General features: G+C 34.6%; 1 protein-coding gene across 2 annotated transcripts in view; it reads left to right on the top strand.

The window, feature by feature from the left end:
- Positions 1-5374, top strand: part of tapas (tudor domain-containing protein 7 tapas) — a 50835-nt gene extending 45461 nt beyond the window's left edge. For both annotated transcript variants that reach the window (XM_089649057.1, XM_089649061.1), the window contains exons 15-17: positions 1734-1953; positions 2865-3013; positions 3108-5374. In XM_089649057.1, the coding sequence (XP_089505183.1) occupies positions 1734-1953; positions 2865-3013; positions 3108-3489 (751 nt within the window). In that variant the 3' untranslated portion in view covers positions 3490-5374. The remainder of the gene's footprint in view (positions 1-1733; positions 1954-2864; positions 3014-3107) is intronic.
- Positions 5375-17026: the final 11652 nt, after the last annotated feature.

Genomic DNA, 17026 nt, shown 5'->3' with positions numbered 1-17026 from the left:
AAAATAAAAAATATGCAATATATGTAGGTATTAGTAAAACATAACATTAACAATAATATAGAAACTAGAACAATACTACATATAAGAAAAATTATTAAAACTACTTTACCAACGCTACTATAATTTGTAGGATTCAACAATTTTAAATGTATTTCAAAATAAAATTAGTATTTTTGAAAGCAGATGAAAGATTATTCCAGATTGTAGTATTACAAATTGACATATCGTCGCTCATATTTTAGTATTACATATCGACATATCATCGCTCCTATTTTAGTATTACAAATCGACATTTCGTCGCTCATGTTTTAGTATTACAAATCGACATATCGTCGCTCATATTTTAGTATTGCAAATCGAAATTTCGTCACTCATATTTTAGTAGTACGAATAGACATATTGTCGCTAATGTTTTAGTATTACAAATCGACATATCGTCGCTCATATTAAAACACCGCTTATCTCAAAAAATAGTTAATAATTACTTTTTTCGACTTTTTTTAATATTTTTTACTTCTTAATTTTTAATTCTGTGATACGCTTTGTACAAAAAGAGCGGTGATTGGTCAAAATATTTGTTTTGTTGATTCAAACCATGACACAAGTACTTTCATAGGTGTTATAATATGAGCGACGATATGCGATTGAAAATATTAAAATTTGAATGCAAACATAGATAAAGTTTTTTAAGTCGCTTACGGATAGTTTTTATTGTGTAAACTGTAATTACCACTTAACACGAAAATAAAAAAGCGTATTTAATTAGACAAAGGTATTATACAAGTTATTGTTGTATATTGATTTATTTTTTGGGATATTATGCCGTGTTGTCCTACCTTTTTCTCTAGCCAACCCTTTCAGATACCATTAATGCTGTCCGAAATCTTGTCTAAAGATATAATATGTAGTGCAATAAGGCGTAGTACCACAAAAATAAATCACTGTAATACTTTGGCCGTGAAAATCTCAAATCACATCCAAGTTATTTATTGTTGCTTCATTTTTTTTTGGTAACTAATAAAATATTCATTATAAAATTTGCAAATTTTGAAATAATCATAGATTATTTCAAAATAGAACAGACTCAGCATGCCCACATTGCAAGAAGTTTACACACAAAGTTTGGTTTCTTCAGTCCCTTGAAGACTGAATTTGAAAAATGGCCCATTTTATCCCACATTTATAAGGTTTTCCCGCTTCAGAAGTATTTTTTCCAGACCCTTGGAAAACTTCTTGATAGTTTTCACTGTATTAGCAATTCACAAAAATTTAATGAATGAACAAAACAATAAAATCCTACCTACTACGTGCCCGCTGTCCTATTCTACTTCGGGGGCCCGTTACTTTGGTCTCTTTTGTATAGAAATTTGATGAAATGTTCTGTCTCATGGTTCAGACTGTTTTGGATGTCTCCCTCTATTCCCATATAAAATTACTAACTTTGGTTATGCGAAAATGGAAACGCGCCCCACCCCAAGATATATGGTAACTAGATAGCAGTGCGCCGCTCGGGGAATATTTTTGAGTCTGAACTACTAGATACAGATGTTGTTATGTGCCTGTGCAGATGGCAAATTAGATTTATTTAAATGTTCTATTGAATGACCGTCTTCAAAATATTTGGAAGTGCATTTGCCAATTTCACCTTAGCGCTGGCTGTCCCTGCATTTATGTACAGTTAAATAAAGCACTTAAAGAAAATAGCTTGTCATAATTAATATTTTTTGTTTCAGCATGAAATTAGGTGATGGTCATAAGGGGGACCTATTGGAAGCTCTCAGTAAAAAGAAAGAAAGGATATTTTCTCCTCTGGGATTGGTCTTGAATGTAAATAACTCAGTGAAAAAAGACCCCACGGATTCTATGGAAACGGTGCCCCGCTTTACCATTCCTCAGGTGGGGAATCTGTTCAATGTGCAAGTGTCCCTGGCTGCCAGTCCGTGGAACTTTGTGGTGAGCCCTTCATTGACCATTTATTTCATGCCGCCGAGAGCTCTGGTCTGTTTCTATTATGTACTTACAGGAAAATCAATTTAAAGATGATAAGTTTGAATGTATTTATGCACACCAATAGTATCGAAAGTCCCCTCTTACCCCGCTATTTCCCAAAGATGCTGTGTGTGTGGCGACGTTTATCAATTCTGTTTAAATTTAGACTCAATGTCATTTGACAATGTTCGTTTTATTTTTTTTTTCATTCTTCAGCTTCTAACAAAAAACAAATAATTTTTTTTTTGATCTATCAGTACACCACTACACAAGCGAGAGTCTCTGTGTAGTTTTTTTTATGATAAAAAGGGTGAGGTTGCAATGGTCCTATCAGCATATGTATATATTTTAAATCTATATCCTACGCAAAACAAGCATAGTAATTTATTTATCCTACTCAAAACCAGCACAGTAATTTATTTATCGTACTCAAAGCCAGCACAGTAATTTATTTATCGTACTCAAAGCCAGCACAGTAATTTATTTATCGTACTCAAAGCCAGCACAGTAATTTGTTTGTAATACTCAAAACCAGCACAGTAATTTGTTTGTTCTACTCAAAACCAGCTCGGAAATTTATTTATACACATGTTAATTAATAATAAAGACCACTCATCCCTTTATATTTAGAAACCCATAGATTTTTTGAGTATATTTTAAGCATAAAAGAAAATTATATTAGATCCTTAGCCAAGGATTATACACATTATACTACATATACCAAAGTCGTAAGTTGACTGTTTCCCTCATAATATTTTAATTGATGGCACCTAACCTAACCTAACCTAACTAACCATCACAACATCTGTCCATACCCCCGGGAATGGGGCAGAGGAATTCTTGCATACACAATTAATCTGTTTTAATGACATCAGGTTCAGCCGTACAACCTGGTTCCCGAGCTACAACAAATGCAGGGAGATTTGCAGGCGGCGTGTCCAATGCTGCCAACTGACAGGATTATGAATCCGATTGTTGGGAATGTTTATGTGGCAATGCACACCAAAGACCAACAGTGGTATAGGTAAATTGATTCCTTTGCTGTAGATGGGTTGTGTATTACATTTCCCCTCTCCTCTAATCTAATGTACCTATTAATGTTTTTGTTCTATTTTCAGGGTAAGGTTACAAGGCATCTATTCTCCAAATCTAGCATCATTGTACTTCATCGACTATGGAGACCATTGCATGGTGGATGTAGAAAATTTGAGAGAGTTACCAAGCATGTTCAAGAAACTACCAGCGTTGGCTATCAAAGCCAAACTCCACGGTGTTTCCCCGAAGAACCAGGATTGGGCAGTTGAGGACTGCTTGAGATTCCAAGAATTGGTTGAAAACCAATGTTTTGTGTCTGTGATAAAGAAGTGTGAGAAAGATCCCATTCAGACAGGGGAGGTACTTCTTCTCCTCAACCTGGTGGATACATCCACCCCTGAAGATCTGTACCTCAATGTCTTGTTAGAGAGGGAAGGGAGAGCCATCCTTCACAAGAACAATTAAGAATGTCTTTGCCAATGAGTATTTAACTTTGCAGCGCGCAGAATTCCGCCATATTAAAGAAGAATATGCACATTCAGGTGTGCGATTTGTTTACTTCTTATTTTGACTGATTATTTGGGGGATATGGATACAATATTATTAAATGCGTAATATACACACTACTTCATATTTATTTTATAAATAAGTTTTTAGCAAAAGTAAATGTTATTTATAATTAAATCGAATAGGTTTTTTAAATTCACCAAAAATTCCTTAATTAATAAATATTAAAACTTTTGTTGGTTACTATAAACACAATATAATTTTTTTTGGTATAATTATAAGTATTATGTTTTTCATGATAATATATCGATAGATGTTTATTGCTGAATGTAATATTTTAGAGCTGTGTACAATAATAATAATATTTGGCTAATTTATATAGCGCCATTTTTGTGAAAAATCATCTCAAGGGCACTGTATGTATGTGTACATTTGTATAATATGCAAGAAAGCTCGTAGGCCCTAGACCGACTTATTAGGACTCTCCTGGCTTTGTACTGAATTTATTCATTGTGATGCTTTTGAAAATAAATTATATGTTTTGTGAAGCCATAAATTATTATTCCACTAGTGTTTAATTTGAGATATATGTTAGAAAAAAAGTGATATTAGCATTTCATTTTTCCTTTCATCATCACTTGACTGATGTTTCATTTTTAGAATTGTCGAACTAAGATCTTAATAGCAACTGACTTGCCTGATTTATGTGAAACTTAGGATGGGTTGTTTTGGAGTATTTGAACAATTCTTCAAATTTCATTTTCAAGTTTTGTGAAAGTTCTGTCATTATTTCAGTTCTGTCAAGCAACTAGCCTATAATTATAATAGAACTTGAATAGGGCTTTCACAGAACCCGAAAATGAATTTGATGAACTGTTCAAATTCTGCGAAACAACCCATCCAATATGTTAGTAAATTATTTCGCTTAGCTCTCTTCATTGTCTCATTTTTTAAAAATAATGCTCATAATTTTCATTTCTCTATTTCTAAATGGCAAGCTTATTTACCTTAAATGAATAAATAAGTATTGTATAAACATGCTTTTTCACTGGCTATATGGAAAAATGATGTATAAACGGATTTGCTTCTAAAATGTATGTCAAATTAAAAGGTATACTTAATGGAACCTGCCCATAACACACCATTCTTATCACAAAAGATACAAACTCATTCACATACTTTAATACTTTCAGGTGCTAAAATGTAATAATTTGCTGTTTAGAACTTGATAACTATTACAGAAACCACTATTGTCACAACGCTTAAATAAATGCTTTTGTTCGTAAGAATACTAAACTTATAGCTTATAAAAACCAAACAATATGCAGAACATTATTTATCATTCATCATCAAAGCACTGTATCTCTATTTGTTGAGTTTTCAAAATTTTTTATTTCCGTTATTGTTTTATTTGTTAAATCAAATTACTTTGCATAAAACAATTATCAACGTTCTAAAAACTTGTTTATTTGAAGTTTGTAAGTATGTACTTGTTTTCAATAGGTTGTTTTTCATATTTTTAAATAATAAAATAAACTGAATTACAATAATGAAGTCTTAAACTTTTTCTACAATTGTAGTTCCGATGTAAATAACCACTTATAAATGTGAAATAACACATGTTAAATGCATACAATTTATTTGCACCGGCTGGTATTTATTTATAGTCAGAATTGTGTCTGTTTTGGCAGTATTGCCTTCCTGTGACAATATGACAGTAAACAATACGACAGTAAATAAATATCTTTATGTGATTACTTATCAATTGAGCTACCATCTTTCCATCGCTTATTATTCTTTGAGTGGGCTGTAACAGAGTCCTAAAGAACAAAATGACTGCCGCCAACACTTTTAATTTGCACAGTGCATACTGAATATCTGATAGTATTATTACGCCAGCTTCTGGACGGTTTAGGCCCCCTGATTAGCCAAATTCAAATCTTGTGTTTCAAAATAAATAAATCGGGGGTCTGCAGGCAAAAAACGACCACTATGCCCCTCAATTTTAACGGACCGTAAGGTTCATGTCGGTTTGCAGGCGACCGGACCCAAAAAATTAAGACCCGATTTCATACTGAAATAGGATCGCCTCATGTAATTCGTGATTTCTTAAAAAACATCGTTTCTGCTCATATAATTTTTGGATAATATCGAAGAAAATATGTTTTAGAAAGTTAATAATCCATTAGATTAATTACATTAGAATGAAAATTGTCCACAATTATGTGATAATGATTGACGTTTGTAAAAAATCACACATTCTGAGGTTCCTTGAAAATGGACGATACGCACGGCAGCTATAGTTTCCCTGATGGCTGAGAGAGCGCACCTCTGGCATTATAAGACCGAACCACATGACTGGCGCGAATATTTAAATATGCAGCTAACAATACACATAGTTATGCAAAATTACTTGACTATTAACAAGCGTTTGTGATGGCATTATAAAACACAAATAACTTTAATTATTGAAGACAATATTAGTGGTTTCTAAACGAAAATCTGAAACAGAAAAATCAGATAAGGATACGGTCACATCTAGGTCCTAGAAACCACTAATATTGTCTTCAATAATTAAATATTACAATTTGAGGTTTTACTCAATAAAGTTATTCCGAAAAATAAATACAAATAACTTTGTTTAGATCACTTTATTATAATATATACAACCTATACATGTTTCGAAGTAATGCTCACTCAACGAAGTTCACCTCATCAGGAGTAAGTATACACTGAAGTCAAAAATTAAATATAGATTACAATTGGAAAGAAGAAGTGGAAGGAGGAGTAGGGGTAAGAGTGGGCGGAGTTTATCAGAATTAAGAATTACAATATCGTTAGACGGGAAAGACCAGCTGAGTGGGAAAATATTTAAAAGAGGGTGTATAATTTTTTTTCTTTATTAATTATATCTGATTTTATATTGACATGTTCTCTAATTTCTAAAATTTCAAAATTATTTATTTGCGATGCTTTATATCCTGTGTGAAGCATTTTAAGACCTGCATGTTAATATAAAAGTTTCAAACTTAATAATTATTTATGTTGTTATCGATTTAGAATGAAACAAAACAAAAAAAGTAAAAGATCATTGTCAAATAGAATCAAACTCTTATTTTATTTACTTTAATGTTGTGCACAACTACATTAAAACTTAATATCTTAAAAATAATTTGCCGTAAGTACATGGATTGTGTATTTATTTCCAATTTACCATATTAACATAATATGTATTTTGAGTCGCTGACTCTAAACACTATATATATAATATATGGGCATTTTTCACAATATCAAATAAACAAACATCACACATTTTTTTCAAATGACCTACCACGACTGGATCCTTAGAGCCGCCCCTGGTCGCTTCACCTGTTTTTCAAACAACCCGCGTCCTTCAAGTGGATTTTTTTGTTTTCGTTGAGGTGGAGGAGATTGAGAGCAATACTCCAGATCTGCTGATTTTTTTGAATTTCGTGTCATTATATACACCATAAATTAACCAAAACTCTACAAAAAAAATTTCTTAGCCAGGGTTTTCAAGAACTACCCCAAACATTATTGTATCTTCCAGAATGCGACTATTACATATTGCTCAGTAAAGTTTAACCTTCAAGCCAGTTCCCACAGTTCGTATTTTCAAGTTTAGTGTAGTTTCCCACATTTGCAGATTCGACCCTACAATAAAACAATTCATTGGCCTGGTATTTTTATAAACATATTGTCTTGTTTGTGTATCATTTATGATTTAAGAATTAGTGACATTTTACTGCAAGCGGCGGCAGTTTTCAAATAGAGCTGTTCGCTTTCTATTTTATGATGACCCTAGTTAAACCATTATGCCTAAAAATATTTGCCAATACCTTTCCCACCCCTGTCCCATAGTAATAAAAACCCCAAATAAAGTTTCATCTCCCAATAATTCCTTTAAAATATTTGTATTGTTTAAGTCACGTCTGTATCATTAATAATAGTTAAGTGCATTTTATTTATGTTAAGAATGTTGTTTGCCAACGAGCGGGTGGAACATCTTTATTTTTGTAAAACGTCCTTCAGAATTTAGTTTAAATACAGATACCTCCCAGAAAAAGGACAGTTTTAGAGTATTGCTATAACGGGTAGGTACAGACGTACCTACGGAGGAGCGAGTGTTGAAATAACTGGTAGGTACATGCGTACCTAGGCAGTCAGTCGTGAGATAATTACTAGGTTTATGTAAACCTAGGGAAAACTGAAGAATAGAGGAAACTAGACCTTTATTTCTTTCAGTTTAAGTTTTAGCAGAGGAAAATAAGATCCTCTGCAATTATATTGTGAATTAATAAATTTATATGTCAAGAAGAAGAAGTGTTTTCCTGCATTCCATCTGACGGCGTGTTCTCGTACCACGATAGCAGAAACATATGGTCCTTCGAGCCGCATCGGGAACAGCAGCATCATGGAAGCGGGACAGCACTCAAAGACGTCATCTGTCTGCGGCAGCAAGGCGGGAACCAGCAGCAGCTGGATGGAGGCTCAAATAAAAGCTTCAGCAACCAAGGTGCACATCACGAGACAAAAGGCCCGCCTACTTACGGAGATGGCTGAAGCAAAGGCTGCCGAAGCAAAGATGGCTGCAGCAATGTCAGTCTTGGAAGCAGAGGAGCAACATGCGGCGCTCGTTTTAGAAGCTGCATCAAGGACTTCGCAACGGACTCTCGAGGATAGAGTCAATGACTGGGTGGACCAGTCACATCACAGTTCATCATCAGAACTTGGAAATCACGATGAACAGCCTCTTCGAGATCAAATGGAGCAGCAACAGGAACTGCTCCATGATGGGCGGTCATCACTACAACCGCCCACAAGAACTGCACAGCAACAGCCCTTGGCAGGGCAGACTCTCCCGTCGCAAATGGAGTCTCGGGTAGAACAAGCTCATCCGCTGCAATTGGAACAGCGGTTGGAGCAGAACAAGGGTGGGCGGTACACATCACTCCCACCAAAAGGATCCTCAGAGCAGCAGCCCTTGGCAGGGCAGACTCTCCCATCGCAATTGGAGCCTCGGGCAGAGCAGACTCTTCCGCTGCACTTGGGACAGCGGTTGGAGCAGCAGCAGCAGGGCGGGCGGTACGAGCTACTCCCACCCAGAGGAACATCGCATCAGCAGCCCTCGGTAGGGCAATCTCTTCAGCTGCAGTCGACGCAGCCTCAGCAGCCAAGCAGTAGCTACTGCAGGGGCATTTAACTAAGCTTTGGCCATGAAACTCATTTGAAACCGCCACGCCCACCTCAAAATTCTTATAGAAAACGAATAATATGGCTAAAAGCTCAGATCTCATTGGTGAGAACAGAAGGATTGGTTTGATCTCTCGCTCTCTACCATAATGACTCGTGTAACAGAAAGAGATGACGGAATTATGCCGTTTGACAGTTTTCAAATCATTCAAACAAAATGACAGTGGTTTATTTATACACGCGGGTTGTCATTTGCTGCCGAAATACTATCATTTCCGTCGAAAATATTGGGTGTTAAAGTTGTTCGTGATAAAAATACAATATAAGCCAGTATAGTGTTAGCGAGTTATAAACATATTATATTCAACCTATCTACGTAAGTTCAAGTTTAAAGTGAATTAACAGTTTTAGGTTATTCGTTCGGTTTTTTGAACAATGCTTGATACTTGACATATGTCTTCCTCCACAACGTATAAATGTTATTTATTATATCGATAAACTCATTCATGTTATTGATTAGTGTTATCCTGTATTATCTTATTGTTTTGGTGAAATTAAAGATTTTTAAACATATGTAACCATGAGTTCATGAGGCTGAAAAATGTCGGAATTTTTCGTCTAACTGTCGGACAATCATGTTTTGGAAATTTTCTTCAGTGTTTTTGCAAATTTCTTGTCATTTTGGGTGTCTTCTTCTCAGATTAACAAGTTTCATCTTAAGGAAATGCACTGTAAAAGTTTATTTTCTTAGTCAGATGAACCTTGCCCTTGGAAAACATTTCGACATTTTTCTGCTTCAAGGACATTTTTATTTTTATAATAGTTTTTTTGGGCGTGAGTGAATAGAGTAGGCTGAGAGCAATTATGTTGTCTATGGTCGCATCTTTTTTTAAATGGCCTTGAGTTTCCTCTACCTTGTCTACTGCTCTGCTCCGCACGGTAGGTACTGCTTGTATATCTGTGGTTAAGTACTGTATAATTCTGTTGGATACAAAAAGCCGGAAGATATCGATCTAGAGAGTGGTATATTTATGAGCTACTGGGAGCTGCCTACATCAGAGCAGCCATTCAACTTAGCAGAGCAACGCGACGGGCAACAGTGGCCAGAGTCGCAGGGCCGATTCCAGGGACCAACACCTGCTATAACTGAAGACCGTCTCGCGGAATCAATTGGTAAGGCAATGTCTTTATATAATACCAGGCCCAAAGTTAATGATCTTCCCACATTTAACGGCAATCCAATTGAATGGATTGCATTCAAATCAATATACCATCATACCACAGACTTCTTAAAAGTATCTGACAGCGAAAATTTATATAGATTACAAAAAGCGTTAAAAGGAGAGGCGCGTGACGCGGTTTCTTCCCTTCTATTATCTCCTTGCAATGTCAAGGAAATAATAAATACGTTAGAAAATATTTTTGGCAACACGGATCACATCATACAAAAAACTATTGGTGAGATCCGAAATTTAAGTAAATTAGATGAGAATACCAGTTCAGACGCCATAATTCGATTTTCTTGTAAAGTAAAAAATTTAATTTCTATGTTAAAATCATTTAAAAATATCGGACATTTGCACAATCCAGATTTGTTGTCGACATTAATCGGTAAACTGCCTAGTACACTACGAACGTTGTGGCTTACAGACAAAGATAGGCGGAACACAACACAGCCAATACTCTGCTATTTATCACTTTGGCTGGAAGAAATCGTCATTAATTCACGTGACTCAGGAATAAGTTTTAATTCTAAAATCAGTAACGAAACTAAATTCGCTTCCAATAACCATTTCAAGCAGTATAGTAATAATTATCATCCACGGCAAGCTAATCAACATCAAAATAAACAAAATTTTAATAGGCCTTATGCATCCAAAAATAATCATTTCGAACGTTCGTACGATACGTCAAAAAAATTCCTTTATCACACCACTAATAATGGAAAACCACCGTGCTGTGTTTGCAAAGGAGAACACCAGATTTGGCAATGTGAGAAATTTAAAAATGTCCCAATAACGCAAAGATGGGAAATTGCTAAATATAATAATGTTTGTTATAAGTGCTTAGGGTACGGACATTCCCGTTTTAATTGTAAAGTAAATTTAAAATCACCAAACAAAAAATTTCATGATTTATTGGTTAATCACAATCGGGTGGAAACCGATGAAGTTGTCACAAACACGTGGGAAAGTAATCAAGTACTTTTAAAAATTATTCCGATTACGGTATACGGGCCACTCGGAAGCCGAGATATTCATGCGCTATTAGACGATGGGTCAACCGTCACATTGTTAGACCAAGAAGTAGCCAAACAAATCGGTTTGTCTGGACCAGTTAGTGACCTCTCATTGCATGGAGTCAATGAAATGAGCTCCAACAACGCGGATTCTATGTCAATAAATGTAAAAATAAAAGGTAAAAACGAAGTAGAATCGTACATAGCTAGTGCTCGAACCGTTCGGGATTTAAAGATACCAGCTCAAATGGCGCTATCTAATTCTTACATTGCGAGTAATAAACACTTAAAGAACGCTCCTCGCTTTGATAAGAATGTAAAACCCCAAATGTTAATTGGGCAAAACAACTGGGAATTAATTATTTCCAGAAAAATAGTTCAGGGAGATAAAAATAAAGTATCATTATCTTATACAAAGCTTGGTTGGGTCGCGCTCGGCCATATTTCAAATAAAACGGGAAATAGTGTGGAATTCAATTTTCATGTTCAGGAAAACGAAAATAGCGAATTGCATGAAATTATCAAAGAGAGTTTTAAGATAGACGAGATGGGAGTAGTGAGCCCGAAAATATGCAAAGATGATAAACGTGCATATTCCCTGTTAGAAAGTACCACAAAACGCGCTAGTCAGGGGTGTCATTGGGAGACGGGTTTGCTGTGGAAGGAAGAAGAAAGATATTTCCTGATAGTCTTCAGGTTGCGGAAAATAGATTAAAAACTTTAGAAAAGAGAATGGACAAAGACCCTGAATTTGCGGAAGCCTACTGCAACAAAATACAACATTATTTAGATAAAGGATATGCAAAAAAATTCAATTTCAGTGGTAGGTATCCGGATAGCTCGGATAAATTTTATTTACCACATTTTGCTGTTTACAACCCAAATAAGCCAGGAAAGCTGCGGGTTGTATTTGATGCGGCGGCAAAATCAAAGGGAATTTCTTTGAATGATAGGCTTTTAACCGGGCCCGATCTATATAATTCTCTGCTAGGAATGCTTTTTAAATTTAGGCAAAATAAAATTGCATTTACCGCCGATATCCAAGAAATGTTTTTACAAATTAAAATTATTGATGAAGATACATCGTTTCAGCTGTTTTTATGGAGTGGAAAAGATCGTAAGGTAGCCCCGTCTGTATACGTTATGAATTCAATGATTTTTGGCGCAAAATCATCACCTTGTTCGGCGCAATTCGAAAAAAATAAAAACGCGGATCAATTTTTATGTCAGTATCCCCAGGCCGTCAAAGTAATAAAAACAAAACATTACATGGACGACTATTTAGATAGTGTAAATTCAGTAGAAAGTGCGAAGAAATTAATACTAGATATTACATACATACATGCTCAAGGCGGGTTTAAGGGTGGAGGTGAATGCGAAATTACCTACTACAACCATTTAGTCAGTCAGTAAGATATACATTTTTTTACGGAATTTCTAGTTTTAAGACATTACCTACTACACAATTTTTAGTCATAAGAGTTACATTTTTTACGGAATTTCTTGTTTAAAGACATTACCTACTACACAATTTTTAGTCATAAGAGTTACATTTTTTACGGAATTTATTGTTTAAAGACATTACCTACTACACAATTTTTAGTCATAAGATTTACATATTCCACGGAATTTCTAGTTTTAAGAGTAGCATAAATATTTGTATTTTAGACATTTTAATAAATTTAACTGGTAATTTTCGTAGACAAGCAGTAGGTACCTAATAAAGATAACAGTCGCATTCTTTGCCTATTTTGTGAAGTACTTCACGGGAGGAGGTATGTATCTTCCAGAATGCGACTATTACATATTGCTCAGTAAAGTTTAACCTTCAAGCCAGTTCCCACAGTTCGTATTTTCAAGTTTAGTGTAGTTTCCCACATTTGCAGATTCGACCCTACAATAAAACAATTCATTGGCCTGGTATTTTTATAAACATATTGTCTTGTTTGTGTATCATTTATGATTTAAGAATTAGTGACATTTTACTGCAAGCGGCGGCAGTTTTCAAATAGAGCTGTTCGCTTTCTATTTTATGATGACCCTAGTTAAACCATTATGCCTAAAAATATTTGCCAATACCTTTCCCACCCCTGTCCCATAGTAATAAAAACCCCAAATAAAGTTTCATCTCCCAATAATTCCTTTAAAATATTTGTATTGTTTAAGTCACGTCTGTATCATTAATAATAGTTAAGTGCATTTTATTTATGTTAAGAATGTTGTTTGCCAACGAGCGGGTGGAACATCTTTATTTTTGTAAAACGTCCTTCAGAATTTAGTTTAAATACAGATACCTCCCAGAAAAAGGACAGTTTTAGAGTATTGCTATAACGGGTAGGTACAGACGTACCTACGGAGGAGCGAGTGTTGAAATAACTGGTAGGTACATGCGTACCTAGGCAGTCAGTCGTGAGATAATTACTAGGTTTATGTAAACCTAGGGAAAACTGAAGAATAGAGGAAACTAGACCTTTATTTCTTTCAGTTTAAGTTTTAGCAGAGGAAAATAAGATCCTCTGCAATTATATTGTGAATTAATAAATTTATATGTCAAGAAGAAGAAGTGTTTTCCTGCATTCCATCTGACGGCGTGTTCTCGTACCACGATAGCAGAAACAATTATGATTTTTCTCTAGACATGCAGGCCTCAAGAATTTGAGTAAAAAATATTTAGGATGGGTAGTTTCACAGAATTTGAACAATTCATCAAATTTCAAAGTTGATTTTCAAGTTCTGTGAGGGTTCTATTCAAGTTCTGTTATCATTTCAGTTTTGTGAAACAACTGCCCGACAATTCACAGATCGTTAAAACCAACTTTGTAATATGATGAATTGTTCAAATTCTGTAAAACAACCCGTCCTTAGACTGTTAAAAAATATATTCATGTCGATCCAGAAATACCGATTCGGAATATACTTATATATTTCCCCTCTCAGAATTAATAAATCATTCTTGAAAAATGATTTAAAAGCTTTACTGTGTTTACGCTCCATGATTGGTCGAATGAAATCTGATGTCAAATGTATTCCGTGTTGAGTTTGTGCAATGTAATAATTAAAAATCTCTTTCTGTTACATGCTACTTTGATAATATAAGGGAGAGGTCGCTATACAGTTTTGAATTGTGTAGTTAGGTACGTTGATCTAGGTTTTTGAAATGATTTTTGTTTGTCTTTTTAGTTCTATCGATTATTTTAACTTACGTCGTAATATCTCCTGACATTTTAGAAAGTTTTGTTAAATACAAAGCGATAAAATTGAAGCTACTCCATAATGTAATGCAATCAAACAACTAGTGCGACCGCGACTAAAAACACCTACATGTCAATTTAACGTTTTTGTAAAAATGAGTAAGTAGGAACTCATTTGAAATTAACGTAAAAGCAATGGCAAAGCTGGCGAGAGCCCGCCGTACTACTGCGGCGTGAGCTATGTAGGTACATCAATGATACTGTGTAGACTTCAGTGCATAAATAAACCACTCTGCTCCAGTGTACGGGCTTTGTATGGCGATGTTTTAGGTGAGAATCCCAAATTCTAACGTTAACAATTAATTTCAGTATGACATTTTGTAATTAAAAAAATCCCTTAATTAAAACATTGGTTAAAAAAATGTACTGAAATTTCTTACAAAAGAATAAAAAAATCTTCATACAAAATGCACTAATTACAGGACATTCAGCACGCGAATGACATCACACACCTTTGGAGGGCTAAAAATTTTTTATTTTATTTTATGTATTTAACGCCCAGAGGGCTTTTACATGGTTGGTAGTATAATTTTAATTTGACAAATACTTTCAAACATAAAAAATAAGAATAAAATTACATTTGATTAAAGCTATGTAACAAGTCATACAAACACAAGAAACAAAAACAGAAAATTACAGCTATTTGTTGGTTTACATGATGTGTTTAGGAGTATTGTTGAAATAAGTGTTTTAAATGATCCACAAAACTTGCCAAGTTGGTATTGAATATGTCAACATCACCCAAGTAATGATTTCCCATGGTGTGAAGTCGTTGTATCGAAGAGTGGGCAATGTAGTTATGCTTATGTGTGCTGCTGTAGAATATTGTATTTTGTCGTGTTGTTACTGTGGGTGTATGTATGTTTATAAGTTGCAGGAGTTCACAACAGTCGAATTTAGAGTTAAGTATTTTGAATAAGAACGTTAAATCGTTTATTTTACGTCTATCTTCTAATGTATGTATTTTTAGAGTATTTAATAAGAAATTGTAATTTAAGTCTTCGACAGGGATATTTAATTTAAAATTTATAAAACGTAGAAATTTTTTTTTGTATTCGCTCTTGTTAATGTTAATTTTATAAGATGGAGACCAAACTACTGAGTTATATTCAATTAGACTTCTTACTAGAGATACGTATAATAGTTTAATGGCTTGCAAAGAATTAAAGTTTTTAGTTGTTCTTAATACGAAGCCTAGTGTTTTCATACCTTTGTTCACAATTTGATGGATATGATTGGTGAAACTTAGTTTTTCGTCCAAAATAATTCCAAGATCTCTCATTTCCGTGACTCTTTCTAAAGCTATGTTATTGATGGAATATTCGAATAAAACAGGATTTTTGTTTCTGAAGAAAGTCAAGGTTTTGCATTTTACTACATTTAAAAATAAATTATTTTGAATATTCAAATATTCAAACTTGTTTAATTAATTTAACCAAGAACACAAACTTAAAAAAAAAAAAACAGTATTTAAGTTTGAATGTGGATGTTGATGAAATATATTTTTTTCTTCTTCTTCTTTATGTTCCGTATCAGGTCCCCCCGACGTTGGCGATCACTCTAGAAAATGTCTCTTTGTCTTGCGCTGCCCGGAATAGCTCCTCTACACTTCTAATGCCGGTCCACTCTCGTATATTTCGCAGTCAAGTCTCCTACCAGGCCCTCTGTGGCCCTCTATCTTGCCTTTCAATATTAACTGGAGCAAGTGATACTTCTCCCCTCGAAGTACATGACCCAGATATGAAATTTTCCTGATTTTTATTAATCTAAGCAGTTCTCTCTCTGCTCTAGCCCGCCTGAGAATTTCTGTGTTGGTGATCATGTCGGTCCATGGGACTTTGAGTATTCTCCGGTGAAGCCACATTTCAAAAGCCTCTAACCTGTTCATGGTATTTAGTTTCAAGGTCCATGTTTCACATCCATACAACAAGACCGACCACACATAACATTTTAGTATTCTCTGCCTTAGTTTTAAGCTGATATTATCATTGCAGAAGAGGGATTTCATTTTAATGAACGCAGTTCTTGCTGCTTCAATTCTGCACCTAACCTCTACATCTGGGTCAAGAGTCTCCGTGAGAATACTGCCGAGGTATCTAAATCTTTCGACCTTTTCGACATTGCAACCATTTAACTGTATCACTGATTCAGAGTGATCTAGTTGTCCAAATGTCATCCATTTTGTTTTATTGTCGTTGATTTTTAGGCCCAGTTGCTCACCAGCATTATTAACAAGATTTAATAGGTCTTGGAGGTCATCGATACAGTCAGCTAGTAATACAGTATCATCTGCGTATCTTATGTTATTAATATGTTTTTAAATGGACTTAAATTCCCCATTGGGGCGCGGTTTATGCATCATTGGTTTGCATTGGTTTATGCATCATTGGTTTTATGCATCACTGGTTTGTGACAAAAGCACAACAATCCCGCAAGCTAGTTATTTATAACAAGTGAGATTTTACAAGCACTACGACACGCACAAACTAGTGATAATAAGATAAACAATTTAATGATATTTTTCTTGGAAGCCTTGAACCAGGTGATTATAGTTATAATACGTTGATTGTTTTGAAGAGGAAATTGATAAGCGTGATAGCGAAATCTTTAAAACAATCATTGAATATAAATTTTGTTAATAATAGTGTATTTTTCTAACATATTTTTTTAATAAGTAATATCTATTCATATTTTGAAAACATACTACACATACGACTTTTAAAAAAACTATTGGACATAACGAGTAAACGTTATAAGGAGTAAATTTAGTCGGTCCCCTCATTTAACCAAG

The sequence above is a fragment of the Hesperophylax consimilis genome, chromosome 3 (assembly GCF_061612785.1).
Source record: "Hesperophylax consimilis isolate HC1 chromosome 3, BYU_Hcon_1.0, whole genome shotgun sequence".
NCBI classification, from domain to species: domain Eukaryota; kingdom Metazoa; phylum Arthropoda; class Insecta; order Trichoptera; family Limnephilidae; genus Hesperophylax; species Hesperophylax consimilis.
The sequence above is the reverse complement of the archived record's forward strand: the minus strand, read 5'-3'. Positions and strand labels throughout refer to the sequence as shown.